Source organism: Sesamum indicum, linkage group LG2 (genome assembly GCF_000512975.1).
Source record: "Sesamum indicum cultivar Zhongzhi No. 13 linkage group LG2, S_indicum_v1.0, whole genome shotgun sequence".
Classification (NCBI taxonomy): domain Eukaryota; kingdom Viridiplantae; phylum Streptophyta; class Magnoliopsida; order Lamiales; family Pedaliaceae; genus Sesamum; species Sesamum indicum.
The window spans coordinates 17066467-17082855 of NC_026146.1; the positions used below are offsets into that span (position 1 = coordinate 17066467).

Here is a 16389-nt window from a genome sequence, read left to right on the forward strand (position 1 = left end):
TGCCCGGGGGGGGGGGGGGATTCAAGAAGCTAAGCTGCATATAGTCACATGTCCAAAAACAACAGCAAAGATGAAAAAGGCCAAGCACAATATAGTTAACCATGAAAATACAGCAAATCATGTAGAAAACTGATCGTAAAACGAAAGATACACTGATACTCTCGCTGCTCTAAGCTAAGTCCTATTGTTCATAGAGGTTTGGTTTATAGTCACACTTCCCTGAACCCTAAAACCTCAAAGAAGAAACTAAAGCAGAATCATAGCTCCATCAATCATCAAACAAACAGTGAACCAGGAAAAAAAAAACCAACAAAAATCTGAATAAAAATAATTCTCTTTTGAGTGACGCGTAGCTGAAACTTGAAAGATATATCTTCGAGAAAAATCAAAAGCCAGAAAAGAGAACATACTTTCTTTTTTGGGACAGCCATGAGCTCAATGGACCCATGGAAGGGGGAAAATTTCGGGATTTCAACTCCGATTTTGTAATTATTTTCATTCTCCGGCAAAACCAACGGCGGCAATGTGGTGTTGAAAGGGTTGCTGATGGCCGCTTGAAGCGGCGCTGGTTGGGCCGTTGAGTGGACCCACCGCCGGATGCCTCCTAAGCCGCACCCAGCTTTCCTCCCGGCGCTTCTTAGTATCGCCGCTCTCAAGGCCATGTCGTTTCCGGTCAAGTTAAGGCCGAGCTACTCTACACCCCTGGTGCAGCAGACCTACGGAAAATAACAAACGTCAAGACGCATAAACTGCTATGAAGCCCAATTCAACATTCTTAGAAACTGGGCCGATTTTATTTACCAGCCCAACTGTAGATTTTCAAGAAAGTGGACTATCTTACTAGACCACAACACATTTTCATGAATCGGCCCATTCCCAACTCATACCCTCTCAATTAATTATTTGATCGGTAAATTTTGATGAGCTTCCCCAATATTTATCATAATCACGAATACATACTCATTCTTTAAAAGATATATAAATATCTTTTAAAATTGATGAACGCTAACAAATATCTCGTTGTTGGGGCAAAATGTATTTTTCTAGCCCTTGAAATTTTAAAATTATATCATTTCGAACATCAAAATAATTTGAACCATACTATTTCATACCACCGGTATTTAATTGACTTAGCATCATAATGAGAGATGTTAGGTTCAAACGCAAAATCCCCCACCCCCGCCCCATCTTAATAATAATAATAATAATAAGTGTGCTATATTCATTCTCTAAAATCCAATGGTGATTAAAACATTCTTACTATATCAAGAATGGGACAATGGAATTAATAACTGGTCGTGGAACATTCTTCATGCCGGAAATTATAATAAGATCTCTTACCCCACTAGAACGTATATATGAAAGCATGTGTCTATTTTGGTTCTTGATATACATATATAGGCAGACCAGAGATGGACCACAATTTCATAAACAATTATGAACGCATAAATTAAATTCTCACCACTGAAGTACTCAAACAATTTTCCATAATAGTAATAAGTTTGGGTAAGAATTTTTCGATAACAGACAACATTAATCTTACACTTTATTGGTGCATCTTTATAATTACTGAGAGAGAAAGAACATGAGTACCCGAATTTATGAGCAGTTAATGCGTTAAGTTAAAAGCATTAGCGTCAACAACTTGGAAAACGTAATTATCAGAAGGTCCGGACGTTTCGGAAACATTAATTCTTGGAGGAAGATCTGTGAAACCCTGCATGAAGCTGCTTGGAATCCATAAGGGATCAGCATAATCAACAGGGTTGCTTGTCATGATCATCATATCATGGATCTGATCCATTGATGATGAGTAGTCGTCAATTATGCCTTTGACCTCCTCCTCCTCATCATCATCCTGATCATAGTTATAACCAGTACTAGGTGGTCCATTAACTGTCCATGAACCCGACAGTTGGACGCGATTTATGTTTGTGATGGATGATGAGTTCTGATCGAATAATTCGACGGTTGGGATGGGGCCCAAGTTGTCTGACAAGTTTAATTGAAGGCCGCCGTTGTAGGTTAACAATCCACTAGGTGTAGTAGCAGTCGACATGTGTTTTCCAGGATTATTCGTCCATGCCCACACTTTGAGCACGTCCAAACACGGCGGCCGTGGTGGTGGTGGAGCTGCGGTTGTGGGTTTGTTGAGCAAGTGGGTGGAAGGGTTGGACATGAGTTTGGACTCGCGGACCAGCCTGGCTTCGGCCTCAAGCCGAGCGGTTTCCCATTGAGCCATGTGGCAAAGATTGGCAAAGTCGTTGGAGCGACCACCACAGAAGAAGGCGTGGTTTTTGGGCTTGTGAGTCGTTGGATCAATTCCCATATTACTGAGTCTCTTCTTCAGATGACTGTTCCAGTAGTTCTTTATCTCGTTATCGGTCCTCTTTGGTAAGTGAGCTGCTATGGTCGACCATCTATGGAACAATTAATGTACAAAAACCAAAAAGAGCAGTTTAACACTATAATTGTCCAAATTTATTAAGACTATAAATAAAGGATGAAGGAGCAGCTTTTAGGAATTTCTTGCCTTGTGGCATGGAATGTTCCTTTGGAGCCATAGCTACTGCTCAAAAGGTGAGCCCTTTAATTACTGTAACTCCACCGGAAGTATAATTAAAATGGACAAAAAACTAGATTGTATAACTAAGTTATGACCCTATTCTACACTAGAACACAAGATACTATTTGTGATAAATTATTAAAATAACAAATTTAACTACTAGTTACCAGTGATATGTGTTAAATATAAATAATTCTCATCTTCTTATAACATAATTATTAATAGCAAAAATCATATGTTAGAAGCAATGCTTTTTTTATTATTATTATACATGTTTCGCTAATTATTTATACTGAAAATTTTATAAATAAATTACTAAATATTGCTAGTGTCAATTTTTATGTAAATGCTGTCACCTAATAAAGTTATTATAAAACTCATTATAGTGACAAAATGAAAACTTTTAATTATTATTATTTGAAAAAATATATTAAATAATATAGATTAATCACGAGAATTTTACTTATTAATTAATTTAATACTAATTTTAACAAATATAATAATAATTTTATTATAAATTTGGTGGGAACCCAGTATTATTGTACCTATGTATCATTCCTAAGTCAGAGCAGAAATGACAGAAACAAGATTGTATCCCGCCCTAATTTGTGGGTAAAGATGTTGAAATGATGGTTGGGGTATGGCCATGAATATGATCCATCACTGAACTAATTAGTGAAGATTAATTAAGCATTTACAGACCTGTTTCCGAGGAGGGCATGAAGTTGAATGATGGTTTGTTCTTCTTGAATGCTGAACTTTCCTCTCTTAATGTCAGGCCTCAAATAATTTTTCCACCTTAGTCTGCAGCTTTTCCCGCATCTCTGGAGCCCTGTTCTTACACCCCAACAAATGATTTACCCCAATTTACATTGAATATTTAAATATTTAATATAATTACAAATACTGTCATGATTTAAAAAGTTTTTTAATTATCTTATAATAGTTTATAAAATATGTAACGACGTACATTACCAAATTCGAATCATATATCTATATATATTAATAACTATTTCATATATTAATTAAATCTCATAAAACATTCTATACGATCTATATATATCTTCAAAATGCATTGCATGCATGCATGATTTAAAAACTATAAAGTAATAATAAAATCATGAGTAGTTCATATACATATATATATATATATAGAGAGAGAGAGAGAGAGAGAGAGATTATTATTACATACCAGCTTTGGGAGGGAGGGTGCGCCAGCTACCGTGGCCATGTTGTTGGATGTAATGGAGAAGCTTCTGGTCTTCTTCAGGTGTCCATGGCCCTTTCTTCAGTTCGACTACGTTATCCGGCCAGCATCCACCGTCATCAGCCTTCACCTCCATTTCTTACCGTACGTCAAAATGGGCGAACCTATGGACACACACAGACCTCAGAGTGAGAGAATACAAGTAGCTAGCCCTAGCTACATCATTCAGACAGAGAGTGTATACTATATATATTAATGGTGAGCCTCAAAACCCAGCTGTGCGCCACTACACTATATATATAAGGATCAAATTTTTTAATCACGTGTACGTATCAATACGGGATTCATTGTTTTCAGTAGTTGAAGATCCAATACGGGTGTCAAAATGGGTTTAGACCATGTGTTCAACTCGACTCAATTAATGTTGGGTTGGACTGTGCTAGTTATAAGGGTAAACAATCAATATTTTCTTGTTATTTGAAAAATTATAAATACTTTAGTATTTAAAATAATTATGTAATTTTTAAATATAGTTATGAAATTATCGACTTTGCCCTTACTATATTTTTTATTCTTCTTTGAAAAAATTAAAAATTTGTAAAAAAATTGAAAGAGGTGGATAAAAAAGTTTTTAAAAATATAAAAAAAATTATCCACTTAGTCCATAAAGAAAATAAAAAAAATTAAAAAAATAAATAAAATTATAATTTCTAATCCACAAGAGCATTTTGGTCAATTCACCATAAAAAATGGATGAATACATAACGAATTGGACTAATTGTTAGACAGTTGTTAACATCAGGGGGTATTGGTAGTTTTTCAAACAACAAAGGGTATTTGTAATTATGCCTCAAAAGAGGTTGTTGTAATTTACCCTAGTTATAATTTAAAATAGGTATTTGATAATATAGGTTGGATGTGGACCTAATATGAATTGTCAATGAGCTTGATATGAATATATTCTTAACGCGATTCATAAAATAAAAAATATATTTTTTTTTACAAGAACATAACCTACTCCAGTGTTCTCAACCACTCTTCTCTTTCACCACACATACGTCCGCTATTCTTTTCCACTCCTCTTTCAGCAGACACATGCACACACTCACACTCACTTCTCTCTTTCTCCCCACACACACATGCACAACTGTCAATTTTCAATTAAAAGCTTATAATGTTATTTTTATTATATATTTCAAATTGTTTATTAATTTACTTTATATTTTTATGTGATTTTTTTATTTCACATTATATAAGTTTATAATTTTGAAGATGATGAAAATGAAAATTTTCTTTCAACAAGTATAGAGAATTTGGTTGCATGGTTTGGTGTTCATTCAAGATGAGCATTAAAACTTTTATGAATTAATTATTTTGATAAAATGTAGTACTTTGTTAGATTTATACTTAGTAGATTATTATTTTATGATTTAGCAAATGAATCTTAATGTACATTGTTATTAATCAGAAATGACATGTGATACAAGTTAATTTATTTTTATTACATTACAAGTAGTAGTTACCTTTTTCAATAATTCAAATATTGTCCTTTTTTTCTTTTTATTGTTTAAAATTTTAAAACCTTTAAATTCAAATTAATAGGATCATTTATACTAACCTGATCCAATCAATTTGCAACTCAATTCATTTCGGATCCGATCTATTTTTAACCAAATCTATTTGGACCCAATCCAACTCGCTCATTTATCATCCTATGTAACATGAACGATATATTAAGGTAAAAAATTGGTTAATGACTATTAATTTTTTACTTTAACAAGTGTAAAATTGATATGAGAAGACATCAAAAGTGATTATCGATATTTTATTTATTGTAATTCAAATCGAGTTTGATTAGTATGTTATTCAATTAGCGAGCAAATTTAATAAAATATCCAAAAAGTTGCTTTCGATCTAAGATGGATGATTCTGCGCATGGTACCACAAATTTTTGGACCATTTGGTGTGTTTCAAATAGCATTTCGGGACCAAGATTTCCCTTACGTTCTTCCCGTTAGTTATTGCTCACACTTAGAGAAATACAACTTTTAATTTTGATTATAAGTAAACAACTAATTAATCATGATTGCATAACAACTATTAATTGTTGTATATTTCTTCAAGCAAGTCTAAAGCGTCTGCAGTAGTTAAAAATCACGACAAAAAATTTGATCATAGATTAAATCATAACAAATAGTGATTAATTGTGATCAACACTTAATTAGCTTTTGCATCAAATTTGTCTGATTGTAGTAGATAGTATTGATTTACTACGATTTTCATTTAAAAAAAATTACTTGAAGTAGCTAAAATGCTAAAATAAAATATAAAAAAAAGTTATAAAAAATTAAAATTAATGGAAGTCGAGAACAATTAGCACTTTGGAGTTTTAGAAGATCTAGTGTGACGATGAAAAGTTAATAAATAAATTAAATTAAATATAAAAAATTTAAAATTGGCAAATCAAAAAAGTACCGTCATAATAATATTAAAATGTGGATTATTAGGTTCAACTTTGTGGGCTGCTCTATATATGGAACATAAAATTATATGACTGATAAATTAATTGATTTCAGCAAGTAAGTAATGTAGCTTAATGAATATTCGATTTGATCATGAGAAATTGGAATGGAAAATTTTAATTTGGAATCGACTCGATTAAATTTAAATTAATTATATAATAAATATAATATAATTATTATATAATTTGATTGGACAAACTCTTACGTGAGTAAAAAGATTTCAACTGGGAATGATTAACAATTGGGACATGATGAATCGTATGTTGAGTACGTGTCATTAATATCTTTACTTCTGAATACAGTAAGACAACATTCTAACTTTCCGTTGTTCCTTGGATGTTGATTGGTTGATAGACGTAAACCTAGTTCTTTGTCTGCTCGTTTGATGAAAAGACATTTTGGGTATGTCGGTGCCACAAAGATTGTTAAATAATCAAAAGAAGAAAATAGAAATCTTGGGTCGAATTTATTTCAAGTGGCAACCAATTAAGAGTCGCCACATATGATATTTGAGGTGTGGTGAATTTTCTTTTGTGTTCTCAATCTCGTCCCAAGTTGCAGTGAAAAAATAAAAACAACATTCACTACATAAATAACTACAATTTTGAAAATAGCATATCAAAGTATCTCAACTATATATCAGGTACGGTCATACAATTTTGATTTGAGAATTTAATTTTTTCACTACCATTAATTATCATTTATTGTATTTTATGACTTATTTAGTTATAATTAATATTTTGACCTTATATATAAAAATAATTACTAGGAGTCGGTGCACAGTATTTTATAATTAAATAATATTCGCTACGATTTTTTACTTTTAAATGATGTTTTTTTGTTAGAATTAATGATGTTTTTTTGTGGTGAAACTTTTAATTATGTTCTAGATATTATGTTTTAGGTTTGAAATTTATAAAATTCTCAACATTCTTCGCAGAACGAACTGTTCACTTTATGACGAAATGCCTTAATAGTATATATTTCGTGTGAAATAATAATTATTTTTTTTTGAAGAGAAATAATTATTATTCCATATCACCAAATTGTACCTTCCTTCACAACGTTATATATTTGTAATAAGTAAAAGTATTATTACAAATAATTCCTTTCTTTATTTACTTCTATTCACATCTACAGCCACATAAAGGCGTGCAGTCAAAACAATATTAACGTGGTTTACGAATTAATTGATATTTTGCACCAAATATTATCTCCTCAGATTTTGTATAAGTATCATGATTTTATTTTAAAATATTATACCTCAATAAAAAGAGAAAGGCATGGGACTGTAAGTGTGACGTACATAGATATTTAAATATAATTGTGGGATTAATTGAATTATTAAAAAAATTAAATTTATTAATAAATAAATTATATATTAAAAAATTAAGGGATTAAATGAATTACATAAATTTAAAAATTTGGGGATCAAATTATATTTTAATAAAAGTTAATAAAAAAGAAAAAAGAAAAACCGGACCAGAATTTATGGTGGCAGCACGTGGGCTGCTACCAATTTGCTAAGAATGATCAAGTAGTATAGCAATATGATTTAATTAGTGAATTTATTATATGTAATTTTATTATCCAATTTAATATTTAATCAATTTTTTTTATATATTTGATTGTTTATAAATTAATAATTGGCTAAACGTTCAATTTGACTAGAAGATATTATATTCAATTAATTAAATTACTTAATTTATTAGATTTAATTATTATTATAATTACTTTATTCGATTTAACTTGAATTATTAGTCGAATACTTAATTATATGCATGTACAGGTTTTTACTTAAATTCCTATAATAACAAGAAATTGATGGAAATTAATAAAAATTTCATAAAATTATATTTGAGAAATATTATATTTAATTATTAAAAAGTTATATGAGATTTTTGAGATAAATTAATAAAGAGATATTGTCAAGAGCGATAATATAAGAATATAAGTAGTTTAACAAAAATAAATTATTAAGAGTTAATTGACAAATTTTATATATGCCCAAAAGTTTGGAATATCTAGTTTATTTAGAAGAAAATTGAACGGAGAGTTGAATTTCAATATAAATGAAATATTAAAAGGTTGATGAAAAATATATGAATACTTTACTTAATATTTTATTTAGAATTTATCATACTTTTAATATATTGATGCGACATACTATAATTTATTATAGGATGCAAAAATAAAATAGATGGTTGAGTAGTTCTTACTAACATAACTGGCTTAAGATTAAGGTAAATATAGTTATATATATATATATATATACTTGTTTGTATTTGATCGTGAATTGTTAATTATTTACATTGATTACCTTGTTGATATGTGAGGTTATTGTTATGCTTATTTGTGGTTATGGTGTAAGAAAGACAAATGAATGATTGTGTGACACTATATTTAATTGTTGAAATTAAATTGAATGGTAAAGTTATTGATGGAAAATTGAGTTGCCGAATGAAATGGAATGAGGAAGTTATTAATGGGAAAATATATTGTAAATTGAAATAAATAGATGGTTTATCTGACTGGGAGGCATTCAACAATGACTTATAATGACATGACTAACGATGAGTTGTGTCTATCAATCGATCAACGGAGATGACGTGATACCACATGAGTTGTATGCTGTGTGGTATGATTGACGATATGACATATCATACGAGTTGTGTGTTGTGCTTATGATTAATGATGTGATATCATACGAGTTATGTGTCGTATGATTTCAGAAAGAAAAAAAAATATATTGGATTGAGATGATGATAGCTGACAAAGCCCATTGAGTGATGCACTCCAACTTTAGCAAGTAGATCCCTAAGAAAATAAAGGATAACATCGAATATTATGCTATTAGTTGAAATATAATTGTTGGTAGGTGTCACGTCTTAAATTTGTAGTGATTGCATGGTGCATTTTGTTGTTAATGTCATTGCATGAAATTTGAAGTACTGCGTATGAGCATGTGTGTGTGTATATATAAGAGCTAATTAGCTATACTTATTGAGTAAACAGTTCAATTCTTACCACATATTTTCAGGAGATAATTTACAGTGACTAGCCGAATTAAATCATAAATCATGGCGGCAATCTTATTAAGTGGTTCAACAGTATCATTTTGAGTGAGAGTCCTAGCATAACTATAAAGGTGTTAGACTTGAAATTATATTTTTAAAATTTGTTATAAGTAGAAACATCACTTTTCTCCTTTTCTTTATATTCATAAGTGTTACTGTTGAGTATTAAATATCAAATTTGAATAAAGTACTTAACTTTGTGATCTCGAAATATTATATCGATAAAAAAAGATAAAAATTTAATATTTATCTTATCGAACTTAATAAACATTGCTTATAAGATGGTTGTAATTATTACAATTAATCGTATTAAAATATAAGTCACTCAATTTTTTTTCTATATAATCCACGTGGCATGCATGCGTACGTAAAACATCTGTGTTTTGCATAAAGCAAATAATTTATAGTCAGTTTCCTACCTTTAACTTCTTGATATTTTATTTATACAAATTGGTATTCTGTAAAAATAGATTGCTTAAGCAATATTCTAACAGAATTTTACTGATATTTTGCATTTATTTTGCAATCAAATAAAAAATATAAAGAATTTGATCTCCCAGCACCGAGTTGGCATTACCAAATGGGAGAGAACGGATCGGATACCCGGCCCATGATATAACGTTGTCCGAAACCAAAGTTGCAGTAAATTCAGACCAAACTACCTTTCGGGTTATTGGGCCTTTTTTACAGTCAGCCTTTGTACCAACTGAAACGGGCTTCACTATTTTATTTTAATTTTATACTATGTTTTTCCCTAACTTTTTCTTCCGACTATATAATTTCTCAATATTCTTTTTCCTGGCTATTAAATATATTAGTGAATAATCTGATTAACCAAGATGAAAGGTTCATCCTAAAACATCATAGCAATGGCTTAGTGGTTAAAATCACTAATTATTTTATTTAAATATCGTGAGTTCGAAGGCGAAGAACTCATCATCTTACCGGTTGCTGGTACTAATTTATAATATAGAAATTGATTTTAAGAGTGTTCATAGAAATAGGATGATTGAATTAGACAAATTATATCTTCAAAAATTATACTTCGAATCAAGTTGGATCGAACTAATTAATTATAGAATATATATAATATACTTGCTATATAATTGATCATTTTTTCGAAATTGTATATTAATCACATAATAAATATATTGTATTTGTCATATAAATGATTTAGATTTTAACCGAACCTCATATGGGTTAAAATTTTCCTATATGTCTTAGAGAAGCTTATTCTTGGAATTTAGATTTAGGATTGTGTTAACTTCTTATAACCCTATCTGGAAAATGATTTTCTCCATCATTCAAATCCTGCCCTTCAGTTTTTGAATCATATGCAACAAACTAGTGATAGTGGGATGTTGGTTTTATGAGCATATAATCAACAGGTACAACACAAATTTTAAAATATATCGATGTAAATATTTAAGAATGTATATAATTGATAGTACAAAATTTGGTGATGTGGTATCACAAACGTCAGTCCTAGAGAGGAGTGATTTTATTTTTTTTTTATATTAGTATAGAAAGGGTAAAAAATTAATTAACGTTGGAGTTGAGGGCAGAAAAGATAGGTGAGGGGGCCGGGTTGGACGTGGAGGGCGTTCATGGTTTGGGGTACAGATTCACGTAACATGCAACTCTGCAGTTTGTATTGCAACTACAAATTTGGACAAGCAAGATCAACAGTTGTAGCAAAGCAACTCTGAGAAATTAACAAACTTCTGAGGTTGCCTTTTCATCTCCATCCTCTGAATTTAATATCTGAGTGCGTGCGGGCGTGTCTCAAGAAGAATTGAATGGAATACGACAGCGTTCATTGTACATATATATATATAGAGAGAGGTAAGAAGTAGTTTGACTAAGGATTTACGTACATGTTCTTGTTGCCATTGTTGGGATGCATTACATGAATGATGTGCATTTTATGGCGTGGGTGTACGCACGTAGGTGCATATGAGGATGACAATATTACTGAATTTGATGTACTTTTGAGGGACAAGAGTGTGTAGGGGCCGGCGGGGCGGGTTGCAAGTTTCTGAGACTCCACTGTAGCAGCGTCAGCAAAGACCAAACAAACTGGCTATGTATAAATTCATTTGAGGTTCAACCTTTTGTTGTCTGAGCAAGTTTGCCATTGTGGTGTCATGCAGTAGACACGAAAATGGTTGCAAAATTCTGAGGGGGGACTCATCAGACAAGAGAAATTAATTAGTTCAGAGTTCCCAGGATGTACATATATATAGATATGCACCCTGATTCTCGGACAAATTAAAATCCACCTACTATTTATACACTTGAATGAACTTTCATTACAGTTTAATTACTAAATATTTGCTTGATGAAGACATGTATACATTGCAACTCATGTAGCTATTGAAAGTTGAAAATTAGTTGCAATTGATCTAATTAAGATGTAAGGACGTGGACCAAGACTCAATCGATTATATAGTGATGTGGGGATATCTTATGAAGGTCTCTTACCATATTTTTGGTAAAATATAATTGATTTTCGGATTTAAGTTTAATTATATTTTATTACTTCAAGGTTTTTATAAGGTTTAAATGCATTTTTGGTGCCGTAACTTATTAGGTCATATCGTCTTTTTGTCGTTTAACTTTATACAATAGCATTTTGGTTCTCCATCACACTTTATGCCAGTGGAGGTAAATTCTGGTAAAAAAAAAAATTAAAATCATGAAAATTATAAGGCTAAAAATAAATTAAATACAATTTACTCCATGTGATATACAAATGCGCAAAACAAAACCCATGTGAATAGGATGATATTTTGCTTCATCCTCGAAAATACGAAGGGGATAATTTGCTGAGGATTTTTTTTTTTCAAGGGGGTGTTTTGCACATATTTCTCTGATAACATGAGGGTAAATTTGCATTTTTTCCATTATATATATATATGAACAAAATAAGATTTTACAAATTTAAATAAAAAATATTACAATCTTTAAAGTGAAATTTATCTTCTGATTCTTTATTTTGACTGTTGATCTAAGGGCTTGAAACTTGTTTTTGAATCAAATTAGTTCCCCCCCCCACCCCCCGATTTTTTCGAGCAAACTATTTATCACTTTGAAATATGATATTAATGCTTGTAACTTTGATGCCAAGAAAATGTAAAACCTTTGTGGTTACAAATTTAGTCATGGAGACTTATTTTGGACTTAAATCCTTAGGGTTTGTTGCATGTATATATTTGGTGACTTGTGTGTTTTGTGTATGTCATCGTTGTATCGTGGATGAAGCCTCTTTTTTTAAGCATGAGTAGTTTATGATTTGTAGCTTGGCCTCAATCTTAATTATTGGATTTCAGCACTATGTGTTTTGATACAAATTTATTGGCAAGGGGTTATATTTGAACATGTTTTGACCAATTGCCCAATCAAAAATAAAATAATATATAATGTCATTTTTTTAACATCTTGACACAACTATTCCTCTTTTTTTTTTTTTTAATTTTTTTCTTGCGTATAGGGGAATACTCATAAAAAAGGAAGCACATTAAACAGAAGGGGAACGAGTAAACAAAGGAAAAATATATATATTCAGACAGGGTACTTAAATATTGCTGCACAACACTCATACAATAAAACTAGCTTCAAACTTTTACCCATATGAAATGCATGCCAATGCTATATCTTTATATAGACAGACCACAATAGACAATGAATTTGGTACATCATTAATGGGGGCATAAATTAAAAGTTGTACATCACAAGATATCTACAAGCAATCGAAATAAATCCGAAATTTTTTATTCAAATTATTAAAAAAACATACATAGCAACTGTAATTACAATTTTGGAGATGTGATTATTCACTTTTCATGAATTCATACACCAACTTACGAGATGACTATGGTGAAATTATATTTAATTTTAATCTCATAGGATAGGGGTTTAATATTTTTAGTCTTCTATTTTATAAAATTTTCAAAATATTTTTAGAATTGCTTTATAGAATTTTAAAGATTATCTCAAAATTGAAAAAACTCGACACATTTTAATCCCGTAAATCCCCTAGAGCATAGGACTAAATGTGTCATATGTTCTTAATTTTGGGACTATTTTGAAAATTTTGCAAAACAGGGGACTAAAAATGTTGATCACCCCTATTCTATGGAACTAAAATATAATTTTGCCTCATAATCAGTAATTGATTCAGATATAATCAAATTCAATCTGCTCTAATTAAAAAGTTCACCGCATTATGAGAACACTTCCAGAATCAGCTAATTAATTGGTTCATTAACTAAGAACTAAACATGATGAGAATACTAGATTTAATACTTCCTCGACACTTACTTGTTACAACCGTTGCATGCACACTAGGAAATTACACTCCAATGAGTTCACACTTCACACCATGATGACAACATGCCTAAAAATTAGACAAATGTTAATGTTTACTTAGCTAGCTAGGAATTAATACGCAATCACACCAACTTATGGATACAAACTGACTCCATCTGCAAGTTCACGAGACAAGCGCGTGTATCAGATAAGTGTGCTGGGTTACTATCCGTTTTACTATTAGATTTCCATTTAGGACAACATGGGTACTAGAATCCATAATGTCTCTCTAGTAATAAATCTTATCCTCCTCAACAACTCCCCAACATACATCATCGGCTGTAGAAATGCTGCTAGGCTGAAGATCCGTTAAGTCCTCCATGAAGCTTGGAAAAGATAAGGAATCAGCAACATAAGTAGGATGAAAAGGGTCGATTCTGGCATCATTTGAATACTCTGAATTCTCCATCATGCCCTTGACCACATGCTGATGATCATCATAAAATAAGTTGTTGTTAGGTTTTCCAGTTGTGCATGCACCCGAGGTTTCGATGCTGTTGATGTCTGTGATGGACAAGTTTCCATTACATAATCCCAGCGTTGGAATCGGGAGCGTGTTGTCTGAGGAGTTTAAAATAGGAATCGGAGGGAGAAGGCCGTTGAGTATGACGGTGGAGATGTCTTCCCCAGGATTAGTCCATGCCAAGACTTTGAATACGTCTAGACAGGGTTGGTCTGGAGGTGGTGGTGGTGGAGGAGTGGTGGAGGGTAATTGATAATAGTGATGAGGATTAAGCATGATGGGTTTGGTTTCATGGACGAGCCTGGCCTCGGCCTCAAGCCGAGCGCTCTCCCATTGAGCCAAGTGGCTAAGATTGGCAGAGTCCTTGGATTCGCCACAGGTGAGGGCAAGATTGTTAGGCCTGTGAGTCGTTGGATCAATTCCCATCTTAATCAGTCTCTTCTTCAAATGAGTGTTCCAGTAGTTCTTTATCTCATTATCAGTCCTCTTTGGCAAGTGAGATGCTATGGTCGACCATCTATCAAATAATTAATATACAAATCAAATTTAATTTTCAACTACTTATAATAAGTATTTAATTAACTACTAGAAATTAAACAAACCAAATTAATGTATAAAAACACCCACATGGATTCACTCATTGTATTGACGCTAGTCTTCAATTTCTTTGTTTTTATATAAAATTTTATTTATTATTCAACGCAATGAGTGAATCTATTCAGTGTGAGAAATAAAAAGATTTGTATATATATGTCAGCGAGAGAATTGAAAATAAATCACGTATAGAATTTACCTTTTGTCCTTGGTGTTTTTTATACACTTAATTAGTCTATACTTATAAGTATAGACTAATTAATTACTAGAAATTAAACAACCAAATTAGGGTACCAAAATTTGATGTTGATTAAGGCATATATATATATGATGATGATAATGATGATGATGATGTGATGGATGTATACACATGCATTATATATGGTGATGCAAGTGAAGATTTGGTAGCTAGGACAAAAGTTGGATGTTGGTACTAAGCATTTAATTCTCACATGGAATACCATTTACTATGTTGTACCTCAATACTGTAAAAATCTAGGAAGCTAGCTACGTACCTATACTAGCTAGACGGCTACCCTCTCAGAATAAATACGAAAACATAAAACCAAATATTATCCAACTGTTTTTGTCATCATATATATGTCTATATATATTTATATAAATTTTTTTATTTCAATCAATTTTTAATAAAATTAAATCAATTACAAAATAACTGTAGTATACTTATTATGCGATTAATCCCTTTTTTTAAATTACACCAATCACGTTATAAATATATTAAACGTGCTATATTAATTAATGGAGTCTTTCTTACCAAAATTGAACATTAACATTCATATATAGTAATTAATAGTGCTACGTACGAATATGATTAGAAGAATTTGGGGCTTATATTCCACAATTTATGCTTATTTTGAGCAGATAAAACAGTAAGAAGTACTTGCGGCCAAAAAAGTGATTAATTCTTTTTGTTTTAGCAAATAATTAGCAGAGTAATAATATAATAATTTATAAAGTACCTGTTTCCAAGGAGGGCATGAAGTTGTATGATGGTCTGCTCTTCTTGTAAGCTGATGTGTCCCCTCTTAATGTCAGGTCGTAAATAATTGGTCCACCTCAATCTACAGCTCTTCCCACATCTCTCAAGCCCTACACACACTCCATTCATATATAATAACCAATATTCATAATATTGAACTACGTTTATTGCATTTATATACGTATATGTATACATGCAGTTCCTGTACGCACATAATTGCATGCATGAAGTATGATTAATTCAGAGGGTATTTGCTTATTACATGCTGCAAAGCATTTGGATTGTTTCTTTCAGCAAACCACAAAAATACAATGTTAAGAGCTTATAAACTCGATCCGAAAATATTGACGAGTTACGTAAGTTTGATTTTCTTCAGAATTAATTATAAATATGTTATAAGATGTATGGACGTATAAAATCTTTAGCTGACGATGAAGACAACCTAATTGTCATTACCAGCTTTAGAAGGAAGGGCACGCCAGCTTCCATGGCCATGTTGCTGAATGTAATCCAATAGCTTTTCATCTTCCTCAGGTGACCATGGCCCTTTCTTCAGCCCCACCTTATCACAGCATGGCGACCTTCCCAT

The 16389-nt window shown here is 31.5% G+C and overlaps 3 protein-coding genes across 3 annotated transcripts in view; all 3 read right to left on the bottom strand.

Annotated features, from left to right (window-relative positions):
* Positions 1-734, bottom strand: part of LOC105156523 — a 2664-nt gene extending 1930 nt beyond the window's left edge. Inside the window, exon 1 of the mRNA XM_011072678.2 lies at positions 411-734. Coding sequence (XP_011070980.1) covers positions 411-662 — 252 coding nt within the window. The 5' untranslated portion in view covers positions 663-734. The remainder of the gene's footprint in view (positions 1-410) is intronic.
* Positions 1559-4025, bottom strand: LOC105156524 (transcription factor MYB30-like). Its single transcript, XM_011072681.1, has 3 exons — positions 3759-4025; positions 3269-3398; positions 1559-2420 (listed from the first exon to the last, which is right to left on the bottom strand). Exons 1-3 carry the CDS (start codon positions 3907-3909, stop codon positions 1610-1612), a joined length of 1092 nt encoding a protein of 363 aa, XP_011070983.1. The 5' UTR covers positions 3910-4025; the 3' UTR covers positions 1559-1609.
* On the bottom strand, positions 13729-16389 carry LOC105156753 (myb-related protein 306-like). The gene is made up of 3 exons (XM_011072971.2): positions 16257-16389; positions 15781-15910; positions 13729-14723 (listed from the first exon to the last, which is right to left on the bottom strand). Exons 1-3 carry the CDS (start codon positions 16387-16389, stop codon positions 13973-13975), a joined length of 1014 nt encoding a protein of 337 aa, XP_011071273.1. The 3' UTR covers positions 13729-13972.